The following is a 19,056-nucleotide window of genomic DNA, read 5'->3' as shown; positions in this document are numbered from 1 at the left end:
GTCTCTACTTGGGTCTGGTAGTGTGCCTGATACTGTTTTCACCTGGTGAGCTCTCTGCTGCAGAAGGCATGGTCTTGCCCAGGAACTTGAGGAGGGTGCACTGCAATTCTCCCATTGGAGTTTGCCAGAGATGCCATATAGGGTCCTTTCTACCACAAATAAGCCACCCCGCAACCCACTGGTTCTAAGTAGCAGGGAAGCCCATCTCCCAATCCAAATCTTTGGCAGAGCCCTCTTTTTCTCTGGGCCCCACTCAAAACTGGCAGTTTTCCCATTACCCAATAAAGGGGTGAGAGTGGTATCCCCTAGTGTGCATGCTGACTCCAAAATTCAGAGATGCATCAATGCTGTGCCTCTTTCTTCCTTAAAAGGATGCAAGATGTGTCAGGGTGACCCTAAAGGACCATAACAGGAAACCCTCCAGGGGCTGAGGACAAGGAATAACTTGGCCCTGGCTTGCCCTCAAATGCTGCACCCTGAAAATGTCACTGATATGGCAGGCTCCAGAACTTCTGAGGGCTTCTTGCTCATCCTCTGACATGCACTGTTTGACAAGGCCAGAGCGCCTGTCATTTCCTTCTTCACCATGTCCAATTCGTATGACATCATCAGTGTTACACGGAATATCTACATGATAAAGTACCTAAGGCCTATTGTGACGGAGAACAGGAGAGTTAAAACAGCAAGAAGCAAGACAATTTGTTTAGCTGTTCTTCCCATATAAATGTGAACTGCTTTTAATCCTCTTCGCCACTAGGAATTGAGAAGAATGTTCACCAAGTCAATAACTGCGTTATTGAGTGCAAGAGGTGCGTTAAACAGTTCCAATAAAGACACCACATCTAGCACAGCTGTGTGATCAGGGATACTACTTGGCTACATTTGTGCAGGACCTAATTTACCTGTATCCACCTAGATTTAGCAGGAGCCATTCAGGTTAACTGAAGGGATGAAATGGTGACCACCACTTTATAAGTCTTTGAGGGCGAAATACCTCTGCAATTACACCTGGAATGCAGCATTGTTTCTGACTTACTATCCTGGAAAGGTTTGAGTAGGATGAGGTGTTTCAAAGACTTCCACTTTGATCTTCCTTACCATATGGTACTAAAGGCCTGGAATCAATGTATAAGCTCTGCCCTCTGCTAGGTACAAACATCCCAAGTATGCACTGAGACCAGAGAAGTAATCACAGCACTTGGGTCAGGATGCTGCTTATCATTTGATTTCCATAAGTCTGCACCCTAATGAGAGGGCCATAATGTTCAGGTGCCGTGGTAACAGTGTCAGCTCAGACCCTGTATCTGACAGCCCTTGAGAGATCTAAATAGTCCCTTTTCCAAAGTAAAATAGTTTTTTTGTGTTTTGTTATTGTTCAGTGTCCTGCTGTGTTGCCCAGGCTGGAGTGCAGTGGTGTGAACACAACTCACTGCAGCCTTGAACTTCCAGGCTTAAGTGATCCTCCCACCTAAGCATCCAGAGTAGCTGGAGCCACAGGCACCTGCCCTCACACCCAGTTAATCTCTTAATTTTTTGTAAAGACGGGTTCTTGCTATGTTGCCCAGGCTGATCTCAAACAATCCTCCTATCCCAGCTTCCCAAAGTACAGGGATTACAAGTGTCACCCACTGCCCCAGAAAGAATCAGTTACTTTTTTTTTTTTTTTTTGAGACAGAGTCGTACTCTGTCACCCAGGCTGGAGTGCAGTGGCTTGCTGCAACCTTTGCCTCCCGGGTTCAAGCAATTATCACGCCTCAGCCTCCACAGTAGCTGGGATTACGGGCGTGCACTACCATGCCTGGCTAATTTTGTATTTTTAGTGGCGACGGATTTTGCCATGTTGGCCAAGCTCGTCTCGAACTTCTGACCTCAAGTGATCCACCTGCCCTGGCCTCCCAAAATTCTGGGATTACTGATAACATCGCGCCTGGCCATGTTACTTTTTAAAGTGGCTCTAGCTCCCTTTAGGGAAGGATTGGAGGAGTATTTTTTGGTAAATACTTAGATGCTGGTATCGTAAGGTCCTGAGAGGAACCAAGCCTCCTTGTCAATTAAGGGGCTCTAGGTCTCAAAAATGACTCAGATTTGAACAGAATGATGATTTTCCACTGCAGCAAGTGACATTAACCTTGTGATCACCAACTTTTTATTTCTTTCCGGTTATCAAACAATAGTCAGATGCCCCAAAGAACACCACGGTTCGACCAGATCCCCATGCCATCGCCACAGATCCCTGTGGCTCCAGCGTTCCTGGTCGCCACTCCAGCCTGCTGCAGAAGCAGAGACGCAGGAGGCACGCATTTAAATCGGGACGCCCTCAAGGTGAGGTGCGCAGGCCAAGGAGGGGGCTGCTGCAAGCTGCGCGTCTTCACCTTCTGCTCTTGGGTTTGAGTCTGTAATTAGCTACAGGCCTGGAGGGGAGGCGGAGGGGAGGTGGGGCGGTGCAAGAATGGAGGCGCGCGTCTCAAGCAGGACAGCAAAAGCCCCCTCATTCAGAGGTGGCTCCACCGGCCAGGGGGTCCGCGTGTGATTGCGGATTTGTGCACCGAGAGTCATCGGAACTGTCCCAAGGGTCTCATTCCTTCAGCAAATGCTTCCTGCGAACCCACAGGGTGCCCGCAGCGCGCCCTCTGCCCGCGGTGTGCGGCCCCACCTAGCGCGCGCCTCCTCTAGGCCTTACCCACGCTCAGGACGGACGCGCGCTGGGCTGCTCTTCCTCATCGGAGCGCCCCGGGGGCGGGGGAAGTGGGCCCGGCCAGGGAGCCCTCGCGCCGGGGCCGCCGCCGCGGCTGCCGCCGCCGCCCCTCCGACCCCCGCGGAGCCAAAGCGCGGCTCCTACTCACGCCACCGCCCCCGGCCCGCTGCTCGCAAACGCATGCGCTGCTCCGCCACCAGATGCGCCCCTGGCGCCCCGGATTGGCCCAGGCCGTCCAAAAGGCGGCCCCGTCCAGAGAAAGGCCATTGGTCCTTGCCCATAGGGGCGGGGCACAGTGGCGATGTGCGGAATTCGGCCTTCGGGAAGAGCCCCCCGACCAGGGTCACGGAGAGAGCCGAACGCCGCAGCGAAGAGCCGAATAGAGCCGGAGAGACCCGAGTACGATTGGAGAAGCGCAGGCCGGCCGGAAGAGGAGCCGAGCGCGGCCGGAAGGAGCCGAGCCCGTCCGAAAGGAGCGGAGCGAAGCTGGGCGTTGGGCCTGGTCGAGCCCGCGCCATGGCGGCCGACGGGACAGCTGTGGTCGGAGGCGGGGCTGTTGGCGGCTGCCTGGCCAAAGACGGCTTGCAGCAGTCTAAGTGCCCGGACACTGCGCCCAAACGGCGCCGCGCCTCGTCGCTGTCGCGTGACGCCGAGCGCCGAGCCTACCAGTGGTGCCGGGAGTACTTGGGCGGGGCCTGGCGCCGAGTGCAGCCCGAGGAGCTGGGCGTTTACCCCGTGAGGTGGGAGGTCAGGGGTCAGCCTCTCCGGTGCGCGGATCGGGGTCAGGGGTCAGCCGCGGGGCCCTCAGGACGCTCCGCGTTTTCATCGCCCTCTTGCGTCCGCGCCGGGGGCGGGGCCGGGGCCGGCCTGGCCGGGAGGGGGCCGGGGCGGCGGCAGCGGGGCCGCCCGCGCGCTGAGCGCTCTGCTGTGGGTCTGCAGCGGAGGCCTCAGCAACCTGCTGTTCCGCTGCTCGCTCCCGGACCACCTGCCCAGCGTTGGCGAGGAGCCCCGGGAGGTGCTGCTGCGGCTCTACGGAGCCATCCTGCAGGTGAGGGGTGCGCGCCGCAGCGCCGCCGGCTTGCGGGCCTGTCGCTGACAGCCGCGGGTAGTGGTGTCCCCATTGCGCAGCTGAGGACCCCGAGACTCGGGTCTCTTGCGCATTACACAACGTTGTACTGAAGCCTGGGCCTGTAATCCCAGCGCTTTGGGAGGCTGAGGCGGGAGGATCTCCTGCGCACAGGAGTTCGAGAGCAGCCTGGACAACATCGTGAGACCCCATCGAAATAAAAATAGACCAGGACTAAATCCTGTGCTCCAGAGCCTCCAGGCTATTGGACCAGACGTCCCAGCTCTGGTGGGAGGAAGGCAAGCCCTCATGTGTGTCCCTGTGCCACTTTGCCTCGGCCCCTTTGCTAGCCATCTTTTTTCAGGGCGTGGACTCCCTGGTGCTGGAAAGCGTGATGTTCGCCATCCTTGCCGAGCGGTCGCTGGGGCCCCAGCTGTACGGAGTCTTTCCAGAGGGCCGGCTGGAACAGTACATCCCAGTACGAGCCCCACCCACCCTCCCCTCCCCAAGGCACCTCCACCCGCTAACCCTACCCCAGACCTCAATGTCTGCTTTCACATCCTTCCCCCAAAGGGAATCTTCCCCCAAACCCTGGCCTCCCCACAGTGCCCCATCCCTTCCCCCTCCTGCCCCAGCCCCATCGCCACCCTGATAGGTTCCTGGGTGCAGAGCCGGCCATTGAAAACTCAAGAGCTTCGAGAGCCAGTGTTGTCAGCAGCCATTGCCACGAAGATGGCACGGTTCCATGGCATGGAGATGCCTTTCACCAAGGAGCCCCACTGGCTGTTTGGGACCATGGAGCGGTGAGTCAGGAGCCCCCTCAGGGCTCCTGTACACCTGCACTGAACCTCCGTGTCAGTGGTTACCACACTGACCTGTGACTGGATGTGTCCATGGCTCTATCCAGCCCTCCACTTGAGCGGATTCAATGTCCCAGTGTCTAGCATGGTCTCACAGAACACGCTTTGAAATGCTTGCCAGAGGCCACATGCCTCATGCCTGTAATCCCAGGACTTTGGGAGGCTGAGGACAGTGGATTGCCTGAGCTCAGGAGTTAGAGACCAGCTTCAGCAACACTGGGAAACCGTCTCTACTAAAATAGAAAAAATTAACCAGGCATGACTGTGTGCCCCTGCAGTCCCAAGTACTTGGGAGGCTGAGGGAGGGGTATTGCTTGAACCCAGGAGGAGGAGGTTGCAGTAAGCTGAGATCGCGCCACTGTATTCCAGCCTGGGTGACAGAGCAAGACTCTATCTCAAAAAAAAAAGAAAAATGATCGCCAGGCAAGTCACACAGTGATAGGAAAAGGGGCACAGTAGTCTGGCCTGAGGGGTAGATAGGGGTGGGAAACAATAGCAGAGCTAGTGTGTCCTATTCTTTGGGCTTCAGGTACCTAAAACAGATCCAGGACCTGCCCCCAACTGGCCTCCCCGAGATGAACCTGCTAGAGATGTACGGCCTGAAGGATGAGATGGGCAACCTCAGGTGAGGGCAGGCAGGACAAGGCTAGGGAGATGGTGCCATGCACGTAATAGTAATGGTGTCTGCCCTTCCAGTGTTTACTGAGCGCTGGTGTCAGGGCCTGGACTGTTAGTGTGGCTCTGACCCTCCTGTAGTCACTCCTCGCCAGGACCCATGCTCCCATACCCCTGCAGGAAGTTTCTAGAGTCTACCCCGTCACCAGTCGTCTTCTGCCACAATGACATCCAGGAAGGTAGGAAAAGGCATCCGAGTCTTTCAACCCAACATGGAGGAGCCAGAGGGCTCTGGAGTGAGCAGAACCTCACCCCATTCCCCCAGGAAACATCTTGCTGCTCTCAGAGCCAGAAAATGCCGACAGCCTCATGCTGGTGGACTTCGAGTACAGCAGTTACAACTATAGGTGAGGGTGGAAGGGTGGCTTCCCATAGATCTGTTGCCATAGGGTGCTTGAAAACAGGCCAGCTGCCCAGGGCATTTGGGAACTGACTGTCCACCTTTTTCTCCCAGGGGCTTTGACATTGGGAACCATTTTTGTGAGTGGGTTTATGATTATACTCATGAGGAATGGCCTTTCTACAAAGCAAGGCCCACAGACTACCCCACTCAAGGACAGCAGGTATGTGGGCCAGAGATGGGAGCAGGAAGGAGGGCGGTGGAGTCTTGGAAGAAATGGCCAGAAAGAATGTCACCTGGGAAATACTCCACAGTCTCCCCAGTTCCTGACTCTTGGCTGTTGATTGTAGCTGCATTTTATTCGCCATTACCTGGCAGAAGCAAAGAAAGGTGAGACCCTCTCCCAAGAGGAGCAGAGAAAACTGGAAGAAGATTTGCTGGTAGAAGTCAATCGGTGAGGAAGGAGGGATGGGGTGGGGCAGGGCAGAGCAGAGGAAAGAGGGACTGGGGAAGAGCTGCAGGTAAGGTGCCTGTGCAGAGTAGGGTTAGGAGAGTGGGGGAGAAGTTAAAACTTTAGGGATTGGCCAGCGTGGGTGAGGGAGTGCCAGACGTGCTCTTGAATGCCCCTCATTTTCCTGCCCTCCCTGAAGGTATGCTCTGGCGTCCCATTTCTTCTGGGGTCTGTGGTCCATTCTCCAAGCATCCATGTCCACCATAGAATTTGGTTACTTGGTAAGTGACCCTGGGGATGGCAATGCCAGCTGAGGGGCTGGGGAGCAGCAGCCACACTCATCCAGGAGAGCTGGGAAGTTCTGGGTAGCTGCAGGCGGCCGGAGGTGGGTATAGAATGCTGGTCCTGGCCGAGCGCGGTGGCTCATGCCTGTAATCCCAGCACTTTGGGAGGCCAAGGCGGGCAGATCACATGACAGCAGGAATTCAAGATCAGCCTGGCCAACAAGGCAAAACCCTGTCTCTACTCATAATACAAAAAAATTAGCCAGGCATGGTGGCGGTCGCCTGTAATCCCAGCTACTTGGGAGGCTGAGGCAAGATAATTGGTTGAACCCAGGAGGCAGAGGTTGTGATGAGCTGAGATCATGCCATTGCACTCCCGCCTGGGCAACAGAGCGGGACTCTGTCTCAAAATAAATAAATAAAGAATGCTGGTCCTACACATTCTCACCACCCTAGGACTATGCCCAGTCTCGGTTCCAGTTCTACTTCCAGCAGAAGAGGCAGCTGACCAGCGTCCACTCCTCATCCTGACTCTCCACCCTCCCACTCCTGGAGCCTCCAGGGCAGGACCTTGGAGGGAGGAGCAACAAGCAGAAGGCCCTGGGGACTGGGCTGAGCCCCCAAGTGACACTGAGGTTCAGGAAACCCACCTCTTGAGTTTGAGTAGGTCCCCATGGCAGGCAGGCCAGAGTCCCGACCTGTGTATGTAACACAATAAACAAGCTTCTTCCTTCACACCCTGTCCTGGCACTGCCGAGCCAAGCAGCACACACAAAGGGACAGAGTGACCGCTGCAGTCTTCGGTATTCTGGGCTTGAAAGTGGTTGAGGGTTCATGAGGCCGATTGGGGTCCCCCATTGCTCCCCACTCTTCTGGCTCTTGGGGAGGAGGACCGGAGAGAGATGGGGGTGAAGGCAACCCTGAGGTAGGGGCTGCCCGGAGCAGCAGCGATTTGAAAACAGGCAGCAGCTGACACACTGGTGACCTTTTCCCTACATTTGGCTATTTTTAGCTCTAATGCCACCATCCTCACGAGACTCTCTGGGGCCCCCCAGGCTCCCAGACCTTTGAGCAACCCTCATCGCGCAGAAACACTGCCCCGCCCTGCAATTCCCACCGCGGAAGGTGGGTGGGTTCTGGTTCCCGGTCCCGCGTTTTACCCCGACCCGGATTTGGGGGTAGGTGTCAGGTTCCTGGTGAGGGCGGGGCGGGGGTGGCTAGGTCTGAAGGACGTGGGGACACGGGCCAGAGTGGCTAGCCCCACGCACGGACAGGAGTGAACCCGAGCCGTGAGTAGGGGGCACAGGGGCGAGGACGGCGCTGGGGCCACGCGGTCGGGGGGTAAAGGGGGGGCGCCGGAACCCTGCCTCTGTCCAGGCCGACTCCGCTTCCAGGGGCGCCTCCTCCCCTGCCCGCGCCCTCGCTAACGCCCCCTACTCCAGCCTGCCCTTCACCGTCCTTGGGGTTCCTGGAGCTTTCAAGGCCCAAAGCTCTGCACCACAGTGGCTGTGCCCACCGGAAGGCTGGCGCGAGGATTTGGCGGCGGTTGGCCTGGCGGGGGGCGCGGGCCGGGGACAGCCGCTAGTCGCGGGGTGGGGGGTGAGGGGTATCGCGGACTGGCTGAAGCAGGGGGTGCCTTGGCGCGGCTGGGGGCGGGGCCGGCCTGACCGCGCCCGCGCACCCACCTGCTCCCGTCCCAGGTGCCGACCAACCCCCAGGATGGCGGAAGCGCACCAGGCCGTGGCCTTCCAGTTCACTGTGACCCCAGAAGGGGTCGACTTCCGGCTCAGTCGGGAGGCCCTGAAACACATCTATCTGTCTGGGATCAACTCCTGGAAGAAACGCCTTATCCGCATCAAGGTGCGCACAGGTGCTTCTCCCAGCCTCTTCCTCTCAGCAGGTGCTGAAGGGAGCTCTTGGAGCGGAGGCAGAGCCCGGGTGTCCGCTGTCAACCTCTCTATTAGGGTCCTTCACTGCCTCCTTGGCTGGCAGTCCTGCCGGGTACAGGTTCTGGAAGTACAGACACCAGAGAGGTGCACAAGATGTGGTGGGACACAGGGAGCTACAGGCGTGGGTGTGGAGGAGGAAGGAGCACAGCAGGGTGGCAGGAGAGAAAGCCTCCCAGGCCAAGACCAGGAGCCCATTCCCAAGACTTCACAGGCAGGCCAACCTCACGCCCTCCAGCTGCATAAGGGTGCCTGTTTCTGCTCACAGAATGGCATCCTCAGGGGTGTGTACCCTGGCAGCCCCACCAGCTGGCTGGTCGTCGTCATGGCAACAGTGGGTTCCTCCTACTGCAACGTGGACATCTCCTTGGGGCTGGTCGGTTGCATCCAGAGATGCCTCCCTCGGGGGTAAGGAATGAAGCTGGAAGGGCTCAGGTGTCACCAGGGAGGGCTGCGCCCAGCTCCCAAGGCTGAGGTTCCTGAGCTGGGCAGATACAGACAGTAGCCATTGGCAGTCACAGGGAAGCCCTCCCTTATGACAACCATTGTCTTAATCCTATATCAGCTCTTATTTGGTGCAGTCAGACTTAAGTGTGCCCAGGGAGGTTCTTCGCCTTGGTGTCTCCCTGAGACAGTTCACAGCCACCTGAGGCTGGCCTCAAGAGGACCCTCTGCAGCCCTTGCCCCTTCTCCAATAGGTGTGGGCCCTACCAGCCCCCGCAGACCCAGGCACTTCTCAGCATGGCCATCTTCTCCACGGGCGTCTGGGCAACAGGCATCTTCTTCTTCCGCCAAACTCTGAAGCTGCTGCTTTCCTACCATGGGTGGATGTTTGAGATGCATGGCAAGACCAGCCACTTGACCAGGATCTGGGCTGTGAGCAGCCGCCAGTGCAGGGGTTCAGGCACCTGGGTTGAGACTCTTTGGGCTCCTTTGGGGTTCTGAGCGAGAGGGGACAGGCAGACAGGGCACTGGTGCCTGGTGTGGGGTTTGTCCTGGAGGGGCTGGGATGGTTCTGAGGCTCTCAGGGGATTGCTGGCTGGTTTCCATTCTTTCCTTGGGCTCCCACCCCAGCGCTCTGCTCTGTACCCCTAGATATGTATCCGCCTTCTATCCAGCCGGCGCCCCATGCTGTACAGCTTCCAGACGTCTCTGCCCAAGCTTCCTGTGCCCAGGGTATCAGCCACAGTTCAGCGGGTGAGCACCTCGCCTGGGCATCCCAGTGGGCAAGGGAGGCTGGATTCAGGGGATGTTTCCAAATATAAGGTTCTTTGCAATGAATGGCCTTAAGGGCTTGAGAAAAATGGGTCTGGGTGAGGAGGGAGAGGTGGGAAGAGGATTAAGATAGAGGCAGTGCTCGCCAGCTGGCCCCATGGTAATGATAACTGGCTGGACAGTACCTAGAGTCTGTGCGGCCCTTGTTGGATGATGAGGAATATTACCGCATGGAGATGCTGGCTAAAGAATTCAAGGAGAAGACTGCCCCCAGGCTGCAGAAATATCTGGTGCTCAAGTCATGGTGGGCAACTAACTATGTAAGTTTGTGCCCATGGGTTCATTGTCCCTGTCATGTGTCCTGGCTGCCCCCGCCCCGGCTCTAACCTTCCACCTGCCCACAGGTGAGTGACTGGTGGGAAGAGTACATTTACCTTCGCGGCAGGAGCCCTCTCATGGTGAACAGCAACTATTATGTCATGGTATGAACCGGAGCCCCTGGGCCCCTGCACATGCTCAGCTCTGTCCCCACTCCAAGGCAAAGGACCTGGAGGACAGCCCAGAGCTCTGGTAGCAGTTTCCGTGGGGAAGTGGGGGTTAAGGAGTGAGGCCTGAGGGAAAGGGAAGAGGGAGAGGAGATCCTAGAAGAGTCCAGAAGCAGCTTAGGGGTGACGGGGATCCTGAGAATGAGGAGAGTGGAGACCCCCCAGCCTGTCACTGCCACTCTCAGAGTTCCAGGGTCAGTGCCCCTGCCCAGCTCAGGCTCTGTCACCTCTTTCCCTGGTTTCCTCACTGGCCTCCTGGCCATGGGTTCCTAGCTGTCCTGACACCATAACCAGGGAATTTTCTAGAACATGTCTTGCTTTGTGTCCCTCTGAAGAGCCAGACAGCTGAATGAAGGCCAGGCTCCTTCTCTTAGAGCTCAGGAGGTCACGGTCTGCCCCTGCCCCATGTCACTGGCCCTTCTGAGTCTCTGGGTCTTGCAGCCACCTGGGCTGCATGACACTCCTCTTCTCCCCTTTCCCACTGTCCAAAGCACACTTAACTCAGGAGAGTCTACTGGAATTCTTCTCCATAAACTATCCTCCCTGGAACTTACACACAACTTGTCCATACCGGAGGTTTCAAACTGTTTTTTAGTGGTAGAACCCCTTTATCAAAGCAAAATAAGTAGAACACAAGCACATAAAATAGGTTATAAAAGGGCAGCTCAGAGCCAGGCATGGTGGTGTATGCCTCTCGTCCCTGCAACTCAGGAGGCTGAGGCAGGAGGATCACTTAACGGCCAGGAATTTGAGGCTGCAATGAGACATGCTTGCCCCGCTGCACTCCAGCCTGGGCGACAGAGCAAGACCCTGACTCTAAAAAATAAAGAATAAAAAATGCAGCTCAGGCTGAAGCTGGAGCAGAGGGTTACTGTGATCAGTCGTGCATTTCTGGAGGTTCACCCCAACAGCATGTGCAGGATGTACTGGAAGAGGGAGACGATAGATTGGTCCTTGGATCCGCAAGATCCACATGACACCCACCCTGTGGGCTCTGCTTTCTCTGTAGGACCTTGTGCTCGTCAGGAATACAGACGTGCAGGCGGCCCGTCTGGGAAACGTCATCCATGCCATGATCATGTATCGCCGTAAACTGGACCGTGAAGAAATCAAGCCTGTGAGTGCATCAGGGTTGAAGGTGGGATGGGAGAGGAGACCTGAGTCTGAGCCATGCTGGGCCTTCCCCTAGGTGATGGCACTGGGCATCGTGCCCATGTGCTCCTACCAGATGGAAAGGATGTTCAACACCACTCGGATCCCAGGCAAGGAGACAGGTAATGGAGCCCGCGTCCTCCTACCTGTGGCCCATCTGGCTCGGTGCTCTCCTACCTGCTCATCACCAAGCATCCCCAGTGTCTCAGGGTCCTCAGACTGTGAACAGTAGTCTATTTGTGGCAGATACTAGACATCTATTATTTGCAGGCATGCTGCTGGTGCTGGGACCCCACAGGGCCCAAAGCAGAGCACCCCCAATCCGGGGCTCACTGTGTGCGGAAGGGGGTCCTGCTGCAACCCAAAGCTTAGGACAGGCCTGGTGCTGCCATGGAGCTGGCAGAGGAGGAGAGGAGGGGCACACCCAGGGGTCTGGCAGAGGCAGTAGCCTTCCCTGCTTCTGACACTGTATCCTCAGTGCTTCGGATTCCTCTTCTGTGAAATACTTTATAGGATTGTTGTTGGTGTTATGAGGGGCAGCAGAAGCACCCAGCACGGGTCCTGGTTTAGGACACACAGATCCCATCCAGGGGGCAGGAAGGCCCAGGCAGAGGCCGAGCAAAGCGGGGTCTGCAGGGGCCACCTAGCGCATGGGAGGTAGACCTTTCTCAGGTTGTAGCTGGGGCCATGAGCTGCCTCCCACAGCCCACCTCAGCTTGCCCCGGCCTCTGTCACAGATACGCTACAACACCTCTCGGACAGCCGGCACGTGGCTGTCTACCACAAGGGACGCTTCTTCAAGCTGTGGCTTTATGAGGGCTCCCGTCTGCTCCAGCCTCGGGATCTGGAGATGCAGTTCCAGAGAATCCTGGACGACCCCTCCCCACCTCAGCCTGGGGAGGAGAAGCTGGCAGCCCTCACTGCAGGAGGAAGGTATCGGCCTGTGGGGAGGGACTGTCTTCACCCTGAGGTTCAGGCCTCCATGCGGAGAGGAGTGTGGCCCTTCCTGCCACCCTGGAACTGGGGGCTAGAGGCACAGCCAGGGAGGGGCATTGGTGGTAATCATAGCATAACAGCCAGCGTAACCTACCTCTGATGGGTGGCAGCTAGGTGGGAGTGTGCAAGGCAGGGGACACCCTCTAAGACAGCCTGAAGTGTGCAAGGTGGGCATCCCCCACCTTCAGGCCCAGCCTGGCACCCCCCACCTCTGGGCCCAGCCTGGCGCCCCCCACCTCTGGGCCCAGCCTGGCGCCCCCCACCTCTGGGCCCAGCCTGGCGCCCCCCACCTCTGGGCCCAGCCTGGCACCCCCCACCTCTAGGCCTATCCTGGCATCTCCCACCTCTGGGCTCAGCTTGGAACCCCCACCTCCGAGCCCAGCCTGGCACCCCTTACTTCCAGGCTCAGCTTGACACTGCTGCCCACCTGCAGGTCCAGCCTGGTACCCTCCCATCTCCAGACCCAGCCAGGCCCCTGGATGCACCCTCCATCCCAGGTCCATGTGCCCACTGCCTACTCTGCCCCATGCCACAGGGTGGAGTGGGCGCAGGCACGCCAGGCCTTCTTCAGCTCCGGAAAGAACAAGGCTGCCTTGGAGGCCATTGAGCGTGCCGCTTTCTTCGTGGCCCTGGATGAGGAGTCCTACTGGTACGACCCCGAAGATGAGGCCAGCCTCAGCCTCTATGGCAAGGCCCTGCTACATGGCAACTGCTACAACAGGTTGGGCACCCCCAGCCCCACAGATTACAGCTTAGGGTTAAAGGTTAGGGTTAGGGTTAGGGTTAGAGTAACATCCAAGTTAGGATTAAAGGTTAGGGTTGCAGGTCAGGCTCCTGCGGACATTCCGAGCTTTGGTTCTTCATGCGTCTACTCTTCCTGCAGGTGGTTTGACAAATCCTTCACTCTCATTTCCTTCAAGAATGGCCAGTTAGGTCTCAATGCAGAACATGCGTGGGCAGACGCTCCCATCATTGGGCACCTCTGGGAGGTAAGAGCCTTGCAGAGGGAACCTACAGGGCAGGCCATAGGGGATGAGGCTGGCCTCTCAGTCTCATCTTCTCCCTGTAGTTTGTCCTGGGCACAGACAGCTTCCACCTGGGCTACACGGAGACTGGGCACTGCCTGGGCAAACCAAACCCTGCTCTGGCACCTCCTATGCGACTGCAGTGGGACATTCCAAAACAGGTGGGTTGGAAGCACCCAGAGCAAGTGTGAGACCACAAAGCAGCAGGCAGCAACAACCCCAGCAAGGCCTGAGTCCCTCTTCTCCTCCCCCACTGCTGGCCCCACTGCCTGGCCCAGCCCTCAGAGGAAGGCACAGGAGGACTCAGGATACCCATAGGGTCCAAACTGGCTTCAAGGAGGACAGAGACCACACACTGCCCCTGAGGCCATGTGTTTAGAGAAGGCCATGACATGGAGGAGGCACTCACAGGCTCCTGAAGCTCCTTTCAGCACTTCCCTCTTCTCCACAAAGCTCAGCCCAGCCTCTGGCAGCTGATTCTCCCTCAGGTTGTCCTTTGTGTACCCTCCTCCTGAAGATGTAGGGGCCAGCTGTGCCCCTCCTCCACCAGCTAAATTTCATGCCTCCTGGATGTGACCTAGAGTCCTGCTTGGAGAGCCCTGCCCTCAGCTGACCCTTCCCGTGTCTTGGCCGGCTGTGCCCTTCCTCCACCAGCTAAACTTCGTGCCTCCTGGACGTGACCTAGAGTCCTGCTTGGAGAGCCCTGCCTGCAGCTGACCCTTCCCATGTCTTGGCAGTGCCAGGCAGTCATCGAGAGTTCCTACCAGGTGGCCAAGGCTCTGGCAGACGATGTGGAGTTGTACTGCTTCCAGTTCCTGCCCTTTGGCAAAGGCCTCATCAAGAGGTGCCGGACCAGCCCGGATGCCTTTGTGCAGATTGCACTGCAGCTGGCTCACTTCCGGGTAGGAGTCCTGCCTCCGGCTGCTGAGAGGGCAGGGTGGTACCAGGGTCCACCCACCAGATTCACCCTTCTGTATACCCCAGGACAGGGGTAAGTTCTGCCTGACCTATGAGGCCTCAATGACCAGAATGTTCCGGGAGGGACGGACTGAGACTGTGCGTTCCTGTACCAGCGAGTCCACAGCCTTTGTGCAGGCCATGATGGAGGGGTCCCACATGGTGAGTCTCCTCTGCCCCACATGGGGGTCATAATCATCTGGTGAGTTGCCCCTTCTGCCTCCCATCTGCCTGGTGGATCAAAGCTACTCTTCACTCCTCTACTTCTGCCCCGCAGAAAGCAGACCTGCGAGATCTCTTCCAGAAAGCTTCTAAGAAGCACCAGAATATGTACCGCCTGGCCATGACAGGAGCAGGGATTGACAGGCACCTCTTCTGCCTTTACGTGGTCTCCAAGTACCTGGGAGTCAGCTCTCCTTTCCTAGCTGAGGTTAGCACTGTTGACGGGCCTGTCCTTTTTTTTTTTTTTTTTTTTTTTGAGACGGAATCTTGCTCTGTCACCCAGGCTGAAGGGCAATGGCGCGATCTCAGCTCACTGCAACCTCCACCTCCTGGGTTCAAGTGATTCTTTTGCCTCAACCTCCTGAGTAGCTGAGACTACAGGCACCCACGACTACACCTAGTTAATTTTTATATTTTTGTAGAAATGGGGTTTCACCACATTGGTCAGGCTGGTCTTGAACTCCTGACCTTGTGATCCACCTGCCTCGGCCTCCCAAAGTGCTGGGATTACAGGCGTGAGCCACTGCACCTGGCCGGGTGTGTCCTTTGTCTTACTGCCCGCCTACACCCAGGGGCTGGGCCATCTCATGATGGGGCACAGCCTGTTTTCTGTCTGGCTCCCCTGAAGTTCCCTGGAGGGCTGGGTCAGCTTTCCTGCCCACACCCCACCTGGGCCTGTGGTCCTGGGGCTGCACAGGAGCAGCAGCCCCTTCATAGTGTTGGTTCTTATGACAGGGAACGGACAAATGTAGAATCTGTCAGGTGGTGACAGCACTACTGAGACTAGTGAAGCTCAGAGGGATGGGGAGGGGCGGCGCAGAGGGAGGGCTGGGCAGGTCACAGGAGCTTTATGTGGCATGCTGTGTAGGGGACCACGGGGCGGTGGCCAGGGAGCTCCTGCACTCATGCCCACTCTCGCAGCTCAGCAGAACAGTGCCTGGCTCAGAGTTGGTCACAGACACCACCGGTCAGACAGGTGCTGTGGGCATGTAGCCTCTGACCAGCCGCGGCCTCCCTGTTTCAGGTGCTCTCAGAACCCTGGTGCCTCTCCACCAGCCAGATCCCTCAATCCCAGATCCGCATGTTTGATCCAGAACAGCACCCCAACCACCTGGGTGCTGGAGGTGGCTTTGGCCCTGTGAGTGCCCCTGAAGGGGGTGGATGGGCAGCCTCAGGGCCCTGGGGGTTTCAGTGGAGAGTTGCAGGCCCTGAAGTCAGACCAGAGGCAGGAGCACCTTGCTTAGAGGAGAGCATAACCCCAGACCTGCATAGAAGCAGAATGTTAGCTATGGACTCAGGCAGCCAGGTACCTGGGACCCATCCATCCCAAATACCTCCTTGCTGGAGCATGACCGTGCCCGGGGCTGGTTTCCAGGGCACCAGGCAGTGTCCTGGGTGCATCTGAAGTCTGCTTATCCAAGAGAGTGCAGCTGTCTCCAACAGAAACCCTCACATGGGCCAGTTTGTCAGAAGGCTAGAGAACACACACTCTGGAGAGAAATGGAGTGATGGAGAGTATAAGCCCCCTGAGGGAAACTGGGAGGTCCCTAGATCCCTTGGTGGGGTCTGGGCAGCATTCTTTGGTTTTCACCATTTTCTGGGAGTGGTCCTCAGAAAAAATGCAGTGTTTAGGGCGGGGGCCTGTTCCGGCAAATCCTGTGGGAAGAACAAGTACAGTATCAGCTTGGCTTTCAGCTCTTCAGGGTTTGGTTTATGCCTTCTCCTTCACACTTCCTGTTGCCCTTAGGTAGCAGATGATGGCTATGGGGTTTCCTACATGATCGCAGGCGAGAACATGATCTTCTTCCATGTCTCCAGCAAATTCTCAAGCTCAGAGACGGTGAGTCTCCTGTCCCAGCTCAGGCCTGAGGAAGGGGTGCCACCTGAGGCTGCCCAGGAACACAGGTGTCTTTGGCTGGGGAGGAGTTCTTGCTTGTGGGGACAGAGGGGTGGGTGCATATCTGAAGGTGCATCTGAGCTCTTGGCTCCCACAGAATGCCCAGCGCTTCGGGAACCACATCCGCCAAGCCCTACTGGACATCGCTGATCTTTTCCAAGTTCCCAAGGCTGACAGCTGAAGGTTGGGGAAATGCCAACTGCCCTTTCGTCTCCACATGGTGGAGGAAGGGGCTTGTGGCGGCTCACAGGCATGAGGGGTGGCCTTGCACAGGTGCCCAGGCTCCAAGGACAGCTCTGGCAGCAGGCCCTCGCTGGGCAGATGCATGTCCCTGAGGGCCCGGGGTGGAGGTGGGCTTGGAACAGGAGGGAATTTTGATTTTTTTTTTTCTTGACAGATACTAATAAAAATAAGGCTGCGTAATTTTCTCTCAGTCCTTAGGTACCTGTGTTTTGTGTGGGAATTAGGAGACCATCTCCCTTATTCCAGCTCAGACCAGAGAGGTGGCAAGAGAAGGACTAGGGCTGAGAGACTGTTCATCAAGGACTTGTGTGATCTGCTTTGAAACGTGTGACTTTTCGAGTGACGTAGGCTCTGGGATGGCTGTCCATGCCCACATATGTGCTTGGAATAAATTCTTGCTTCAGAACCTTCACCTGTTCCCTGGGGCCACTTCTGTTTGTCTGTCTGCTGGAGAGCAAGCCCACCTGCCTCCCATGCAGGGGGATGTATGATGCACCCCTCTTGGCTGGGGCACAACCCTGCAGAGGCCCCGCAGCCTCTTCTCAGCATAAAAAGGGGCTGCAGTCCCAGGCCTGAAGTCTTGGGGTGCCAGGTGGCCATGTCTGTGAGAGGGCACACGGGATGGTCTGCAGCAACAGATGCTCTTTCATTTAGGTTGGCTTGGCTACTAAAATCATGTTAAGAGTAAATAAAATATATATATTTTTGAGATGGAGTTTCAGTCTTATTGCCCATGCTGGAGTGCAGTGGTATGATCTTGGCTCACTGCAACCTCTGCCTCCTGGGTTCAAATGATTCTTGTGCCTCAGCTTCCTGAGTAGCTGGGATTACAGGCGCACACCACCATGCCTGGCTGATTTTTTGTATTTCTTTTTTTTTTTTTATGAGTCAGAGCCGCATTCTGTCATCCAGGCTGGAGTGCAATGGCATGATCTCGGCTCACTGCAAACTCCACCTCTCAGGTTCAAGCAATTCTCCTGCCTCAGCCTCCCAAGTAGCTGGGATTACAGGCACCCGCCACCATACCCAGCCAATTTTTGTATTCTTTTAGTAGAAACAGGGTTTCACCACTTTGGCCATGTTGGTCTCAAACTCCTTATCTCAGGTGATCCACCCACCTTGGCCTCCCAAAGTGCAGGGATTACAGGCATGAGCCACTGCGCCTGGCCATAAAAAATAATTTTTATGAAAAGTATTAATAGGCCCTCAATTACTGTTGCCACATGCTTGAATGAATCTGTATCTTGCGTGCTAAGAACCTAGAAGTGAATTAGATTCAGTTCTGGACCTTCATTTAAGAACCAGTGTCTTCATCTGTTTTTGTTTTTTCTTTTTTTCCATGAGATGGGGTCTCACTGTGTTGCCCAGGCTGGTCTGAAACTCCTGAGCTCAAGTGATCCTCCCACCTCAACCTTCCAAAGTCCTAGGATTACAGGTGTGAGCCACCATGCCCGCCCAGGAACCAGTGTCTGTTGAACACCCACCATAGACTTGTCCCTTTGCTGGGGATTCAGTGACAAGCAAGGTCCTGTCCCTGCCCATGTCGAATTCACTGCTGGGTGAGGCAGGTGTGGTCAGAGGACAGAACAGCTGGCCAGAAACCAGGAGGCTTTTAGAATAATCCACTTAGCAAGTACAGACATGGGTTGCTTAATGAAGGGGATACATTCTGAGAAATGCATTGTTAGGCGATTTTGTTGTGCAAACATTCTAGAGTGCATTTACACAAACCAGGATGGTACAGCCTACTACAAACCTGGGTGATACTGCATACCCTGTTGCTCCTGGGCTACACCCCATTACAGCATGTTACTGTACTGAATACTGTAGGCGACTGTAATACTATGGTAAATCTTTGTGTATCTAAACATGTCTAAACATAGAAAAGGTACGGTAAAGAATGTTATAGAGGCTGGGTGCAGTGGCTCATGCCTGTAATCTCAGCACTTTGGGAGGCCGAAGTGGATGGATCACCCGAGGTCAAGGATTCAAGACCAGCCTGGCCAACATGATGAAACCCCATCTCTACTAAAAATACAAAAATTAGCTGGGCGTGGTGGCAGGTGCCTGTAACCCCAGCTACTCGGGAGGCTGACGCAGGAGAATCACTTGAGCCTGGGAAGCAAAGGTTGCAGTGAGTCAAGATCATGCTGCCGACAATAGTGAGACTTTGTCTATTAAAAAAAAGTTATATAAAAGATTAAAAATGGTACACTTATATAAGACACTTACCATGAATGTCAGCTTACAGGATTGGGAGTTGCTCTGGGTGAGTCAGTGAGTGAATGGTGAGTGAATGTGAAGGCCTAGGAGGTTATATTATTACAGACTTTATAAACATCGTACACTGCCGGGCGCGGTGGCTCACGCCTGTGATCCCAGCACTTTGGGAGGCCAAGGCGGGTGGATCACGAGGTCAAGAGATCGAGACCATCCTGGTCAACATGGTGAAACCCCGTCTCTACTAAAAATACAAAAAATGAGCTG

The 19,056-nt window shown here is 56.1% G+C and overlaps 2 protein-coding genes and 1 long non-coding RNA gene across 10 annotated transcripts; 2 read left to right on the top strand and 1 right to left on the bottom strand.

The window, feature by feature from the left end:
* Positions 1-2,118: 2,118 nt before the first annotated feature.
* Positions 2,119-2,955, bottom strand: LOC108286844. Its single transcript, XR_001818102.2, has 2 exons — positions 2,681-2,955; positions 2,119-2,411 (listed from the first exon to the last, which is right to left on the bottom strand). It is a non-coding gene; the product is annotated as an uncharacterized LOC108286844 (long non-coding RNA).
* A 42-nt stretch (positions 2,956-2,997) lies between these two features.
* CHKB (choline kinase beta) lies at positions 2,998-7,106 on the top strand. Of its 4 annotated transcripts, none has more exons than XM_017504958.1 (11): positions 3,001-3,435; positions 3,635-3,743; positions 4,126-4,239; positions 4,431-4,564; positions 5,151-5,246; positions 5,417-5,475; positions 5,562-5,643; positions 5,751-5,859; positions 5,987-6,090; positions 6,287-6,368; positions 6,828-7,106. In XM_017504958.1, exons 1-11 carry the CDS (start codon positions 3,212-3,214, stop codon positions 6,900-6,902), a joined length of 1,188 nt encoding a protein of 395 aa, XP_017360447.1. In that variant the 5' UTR covers positions 3,001-3,211; the 3' UTR covers positions 6,903-7,106. The 4 variants fall into 4 exon arrangements, with proteins under 4 accessions (XP_037586021.1, XP_037586020.1, XP_017360447.1 ...); XM_017504957.1 differs by having other exon boundaries at positions 5,378-5,475; XM_037730093.1 differs by lacking the exons at positions 6,287-6,368; positions 6,828-7,106 and having other exon boundaries at positions 2,998-3,435; positions 5,378-5,475; positions 5,951-6,042.
* Positions 7,107-7,243: 137 nt separating this feature from the next.
* On the top strand, positions 7,244-16,981 carry CPT1B (carnitine palmitoyltransferase 1B). Of its 5 annotated transcripts, none has more exons than XM_017504952.2 (20): positions 7,439-7,496; positions 8,072-8,231; positions 8,586-8,725; positions 9,016-9,193; positions 9,413-9,514; positions 9,715-9,852; positions 9,937-10,014; positions 11,087-11,194; positions 11,267-11,351; positions 11,967-12,162; positions 12,761-12,946; positions 13,109-13,214; positions 13,295-13,411; positions 13,988-14,152; positions 14,235-14,369; positions 14,485-14,637; positions 15,454-15,567; positions 16,177-16,269; positions 16,424-16,509; positions 16,761-16,981. In XM_017504952.2, exons 2-19 carry the CDS (start codon positions 8,091-8,093, stop codon positions 16,505-16,507), a joined length of 2,319 nt encoding a protein of 772 aa, XP_017360441.1. In that variant the 5' UTR covers positions 7,439-7,496; positions 8,072-8,090; the 3' UTR covers positions 16,508-16,509; positions 16,761-16,981. The 5 variants fall into 5 exon arrangements, with proteins under 5 accessions (XP_017360439.1, XP_017360441.1, XP_017360443.1 ...); XM_017504953.1 differs by lacking the exon at positions 7,439-7,496 and adding an exon at positions 7,625-7,660; XM_017504950.2 differs by lacking the exon at positions 16,761-16,981 and having other exon boundaries at positions 7,244-7,549; positions 16,424-16,538.
* Positions 16,982-19,056: the final 2,075 nt, after the last annotated feature.

The sequence above is a fragment of the Cebus imitator genome, unplaced genomic scaffold (assembly GCF_001604975.1).
Source record: "Cebus imitator isolate Cc_AM_T3 unplaced genomic scaffold, Cebus_imitator-1.0 Scaffold329, whole genome shotgun sequence".
Classification (NCBI taxonomy): Eukaryota; Metazoa; Chordata; class Mammalia; order Primates; family Cebidae; genus Cebus; species Cebus imitator.
Note: the sequence above shows the minus strand (reverse complement) of the source record. Positions and strands in the feature narration are given on the sequence as shown.